The sequence below is a fragment of the Mytilus californianus genome, unplaced genomic scaffold, assembly GCF_021869535.1.
Source record: "Mytilus californianus isolate M0D057914Y unplaced genomic scaffold, xbMytCali1.0.p SCAF_6, whole genome shotgun sequence".
Classification (NCBI taxonomy): domain Eukaryota; kingdom Metazoa; phylum Mollusca; class Bivalvia; order Mytilida; family Mytilidae; genus Mytilus; species Mytilus californianus.
This window is the reverse complement of record NW_026262712.1, coordinates 64,635,966-64,640,413: the sequence shown is the minus strand read 5'-3', so window position 1 is coordinate 64,640,413 and position 4,448 is coordinate 64,635,966. Positions and strand designations below refer to the sequence as shown.

The following is a 4,448-nucleotide window of genomic DNA, read 5'->3' as shown; positions in this document are numbered from 1 at the left end:
GTACGGGATTCACTCAGTCCCATCGAGGGCTAAGTTCCAAACAGTGCTAAACTGTAATTACTAGACTGCGGTTAGATAATAGTTTATGCAATGCAAACTTGTATGTAAAAATTGTTTCATGAAAAACGTATAGTAATATGGAAATATTTCAAAGTTTGGCAACAATTCTGTTTGTTATCAGGAAAAAAACTATAATAAAGACTCAATTTATGATTAAGTTGTTGTTTGGGACTATTTAATTTTAATCTGTGGAGACCACAACTTCAAATAAGACGAAAAATGCCAAAATCCCGATTTACGGCAGCCCTAGAAAAAATGACAGAAAGAATGGTAAAGAGAAATTTGAAAGAAGACGATGTTCTCTCAAAGAAAAATAATCGCAAGGACGATGTTTTAATAGATGCAGAGTTGGGCATTTCTTCTAGTAAGAAAAACGGTAAAAGGAGTTATTCAACGGTGAAGCCAACTCCAAGTATAAGTAAAACGTCCGATGGCACGTGTGGTAGCTCGGACCGCAAATCTCTAGAAACAAGCATTTCTGGTGTTGACAGTAACATATTTATGAAATCTATACAAGATAACCAGAAAAAGCAAGACGATAAATTAGATTCTTTGAATGATCAAATCAATGAATTGTACGAGAATGAATATGATGACTATGATTATTTAGACTTAAAGCCTCGGGCTAAAACTGCTAGTTCAGATGACTATAATAAGGATGTGCAAGGCAAATCAAAAGTTTCAGAACAGTCAGTTGAAAAAAGTAGGTTTACTACTACATGTACTATGAGCAATCGGTTTAAGCAAAAAGAATTAACTGGGGAAAACATTGATGAAACCTTGGCAGAAAACATTACTGACTTGTTTAGAAATGGTATGAATGAGAGCCAATAAATCAGCTGATATGGAAATTGATCTCCCCTTTTCCTCAGAAATGCGATAAAAAATGCAAAACATAGAAAAATCGGTAGTGAAAGCTGCAGTCTTGCTTAGTAAGACGGTGAATAAAGTTGCAAAGGCAGACAATGAAACAAATGAGTTTAGTGAAGTAACTGATGAATGCAATGATGTTTTTGCATTAGTAGATCATACTAATAAACAAATCAATCTAGCAACAAGAGATTTCATCAAATATGAGTTGAATAATTGATACACTCATCTGTGTGCACAGTCACAAAATTATACTACCTTTCTCTTTGGGGATGATGTATCTAAAGTAGCCAAATAAAGGCAACAGTAGTATACCGCTGTTCGAAAACTCATAAATCGATAGAGATTAAAACAAATCCGGGTACAAACTAAAACTGAGGGAAACGCATCAAATATAAGAGGAGAACAACGACACAACAAAAACACAACACTTAAATGTAACACACACAGAAACGAACTATAATATAACAATGGCCATTTTCCTGACTTGGTACAGGACATTTTAAGAAAAAAATGGTGGGTTGAACCTGGTTTTGTGGCATGCCAAACCTCCCGCTTTTATGGCAACGTCAAACACAACACCAAAACGACAACATCACATGACAGGACCACAATACAAATAAATGGGAGAACATATAGGACAAAGAAACACACGAATAGTAGCTAACAAAAGGTACTAGGCTTAAAATTCAATACGCCAGACGTGCGTCTTGTCCACACAAGACCAACCAATGACGCTCAGATGAAAAAAGTTTGAAAGCCAAAACAAGTACACCGAGGACCAAAACTTCCAAAAAGTTGCGCCTAACACGGCCAGGATTTTCTGCCTGGGACAAGAACATCCTTATTATTTAGAATAATTTATAATATTGCAAACAGTAAATTTTATAAAAGATATAGAAGACTGCTTTAAGATTATCATAGCAAATCGTATTTACTTTGAACGTGGAAGTTCAAGATCCAGAGGACGATTTGGTAGACGTGGTAGAGGCAGATATGGCCGTGGAAGAGGTAGAGAACGTGGTATTGGTCGAGGTTCTGAATTAGAACGGGGAGCTGTATTAGAACAAGAAAAGATAGTTGGACAATGGACAAAAAAAGAAAGGGAAAAACAGATAAATCATTTAGAAATTCTAACTATTAAATTTGCTTTGCAATCATTCAAGTAAAAAATGAAACATAACCATGTTGAAGTTTTAACAGACAACACTACGGCTGTTGCATACGTTGATAACATGGGGGGTTCAAAATCATAAGATTGCAAAGAAATAAGTAGAAGTTTATGGTTATGGTGTATTGAAAATAGAATCTGGTTGTCATGTATCCATATTCCAGGTAAATTGACGTATTTTAATGATCAAACTGAATGGAAATTGAGGGATATTGTTTGGGGTAAAATAACATACAAAGTTGGGGGAAACCTGATATAGATTCATTTGCCTCTAGAGTCTAGGCTAAGTTTTCAAATTAGAAAATTTTGTGCATGGAAATCAGATCCTCTTGCGTCATTTATATACGGAGTATATATCTCCAAATTGATACGATATTCCCGGGCTTGTATTTCCTATCACGATTTCCTTGATAGGGGATTGCTGCTCACAAGGAAGCTATTAAACCAAGAGTTTCAAATGGTGAAGTTGAAATCATCCCTTCGTAAATTTTACGGACGCCATCACGAGTTGGTTGACCGTTATGGAATAACCGTTTCACAGATGATATCGGATATGTTCCTTATGTCGTAACTACAATACCCATCCCTTTTCACGAATGTGACCTACCGAATTAGACTACTTACCGGATTTGTAATAACATAAGCAACACGATTGGTGCCACATGTGGAGCAGGATCTGCTTACCCTTCCGGAGCACCTGAGATCACCCCCAGTTTTTGGTGGGGTTCGTGTTGCTTAGTCTTTAGTTTTCTATGTTGTGTCATCTGTACTATTATTTGTCTGTTTGTCTTTTTATTTTTGGCCATGGCGTTGTCAGTTTGTTTTCGATCTATGAGTTTGACTGTCCCTCTGGTATCTTTCGTCCCTCTTTTAAAGATGCAATTTCTTTAAATTAGAAACATTTTAATTCAGTATTCATGTTTCCTCCTTTCAGTCTAGTGGGTTATTGTGTACAGAAAAAAAGGACGGAAAAGGCCAAAGGAATACTGATAGCACCTCGCTGGCCTTGTTTCACCAAGTTGATGGAACTGTTAGGCCTAATAGATAATCCCTTAATAATTCCAAAAAACCCCAAAAATGGAAACTTGTTATTAAAAACAATAGCAGACGTTCACAAAAAGATATAATTTCACTACTGTAGTGAAAAAAAGATTAATTCATTTCAACCAATTGTAGAAATTTTTTTAGGGCTTTTAACCAGTTTATACGAAGCAAAACTTAGATACAAATGTAGAAAGAGGATCTCTGTCAGCATCAGGACTTAAATGCGAAGGACACTTAGTAGGTTCGCATCCGTTAATAACTAGATACATGAAGGGAGTATACAATTTAAGGCCTACATTGCCAAGGTATACACACATTTGGGATGTTGTAAAGTTTTATTCTATTTGAGAAAAGTGTCTCCGTAAAATTCATCAGTTTAAAGGATTTAACACTAACATTGTGTATGCTAATTGCATTATTTAATGCAACAGAACTCTGTTCATCTTTTACATGTATATAATGTAGACAAGTTGAATTTCGAGTTTTTTGTTGAAATAGAGGGACTATTGAAACAAAGTAGACCTTGGTAAAGGAACCCACAGGTACACTTGAAAGATTATTCTCCGGATAGGTGGCTTCGTGTTTTTACCGTGTTAAAAGAATATTTGTACAGGACAAAACATTTGCTAAACTGTGAAAGAAGTAGCTTGTTTTGTTTCGTATTATGTAAAGAAAACGATTTTTTTGTGTTTTTGTTTAATTTTTCTTTGAGCATTGGTTTATATTTTTTTATTCTTTTTAAGAAAACGGGGAGCCGTGATATAGACTTTTTTTTAATGATAAACATCAGCTATAAAACAGTAAATAGGTAACATTTTTTGACACATAAAACATAAATATGGATAAAAGAAGATACAAGGTATACATCAATAAAACAGCAACCCAAACAAATACAGTTTATTCCGAGATATAGATAATTTTGCGTCAGACAAATCCCGGAAAACGATAAATATGTCATTTTTAAAACAGTAAACAGTTGTTAAGTATCAAATGTAGGAAACTTTATAACTACTTAATTAAACATAAATATGAATAAAAAACGATGTACTGTTTACGCATGGCCAATGTGATAACAACCCATCAACATATATATATATATATGATATGATGTATTTTTAGTCATTTCTGTTTTTAAATTTGCACTTCAAATCTACTCCACTTTTCACGTGTAAAGAGGGAATTCGATTAATGAAGTCACAGTTATGCTTAATATTATTAAAAACTTAGAGTCAAATAAATATTTTCAGCAATTGGCTGCATTTCTGCTAAGAACGCAATATTTAGGAGTAAGCCCAAAGATTGG

At 34.4% G+C, this 4,448-nt stretch overlaps 1 protein-coding gene across 1 annotated transcript; it reads left to right on the top strand.

Annotated features, from left to right (window-relative positions):
- The first annotated feature begins 561 nt into the window (after positions 1–561).
- On the top strand, positions 562–3,905 carry LOC127706573 (uncharacterized). The gene is made up of 3 exons (XM_052211229.1): positions 562–886; positions 1,810–1,941; positions 3,889–3,905. The coding sequence occupies exons 1-3, from the start codon at positions 562–564 to the stop codon at positions 3,903–3,905; spliced, it is 474 nt and encodes a 157-aa protein (XP_052067189.1).
- The last annotated feature ends 543 nt before the right edge of the window (positions 3,906–4,448 follow it).

Excerpts from the sequence above, each read along its gene's own strand:
- LOC127706573 (XM_052211229.1), top strand. The coding sequence starts at position 562 with ATGAAATCTATACAAGATAACCAGAAAAAGCAAGACGATAAATTAGAT. Across the intron at positions 887-1,809 it reads TAGAAATGGTATGAATGAGA|TAAATTTTATAAAAGATATA; the intron begins GCCAATAAATCA and ends TATTGCAAACAG.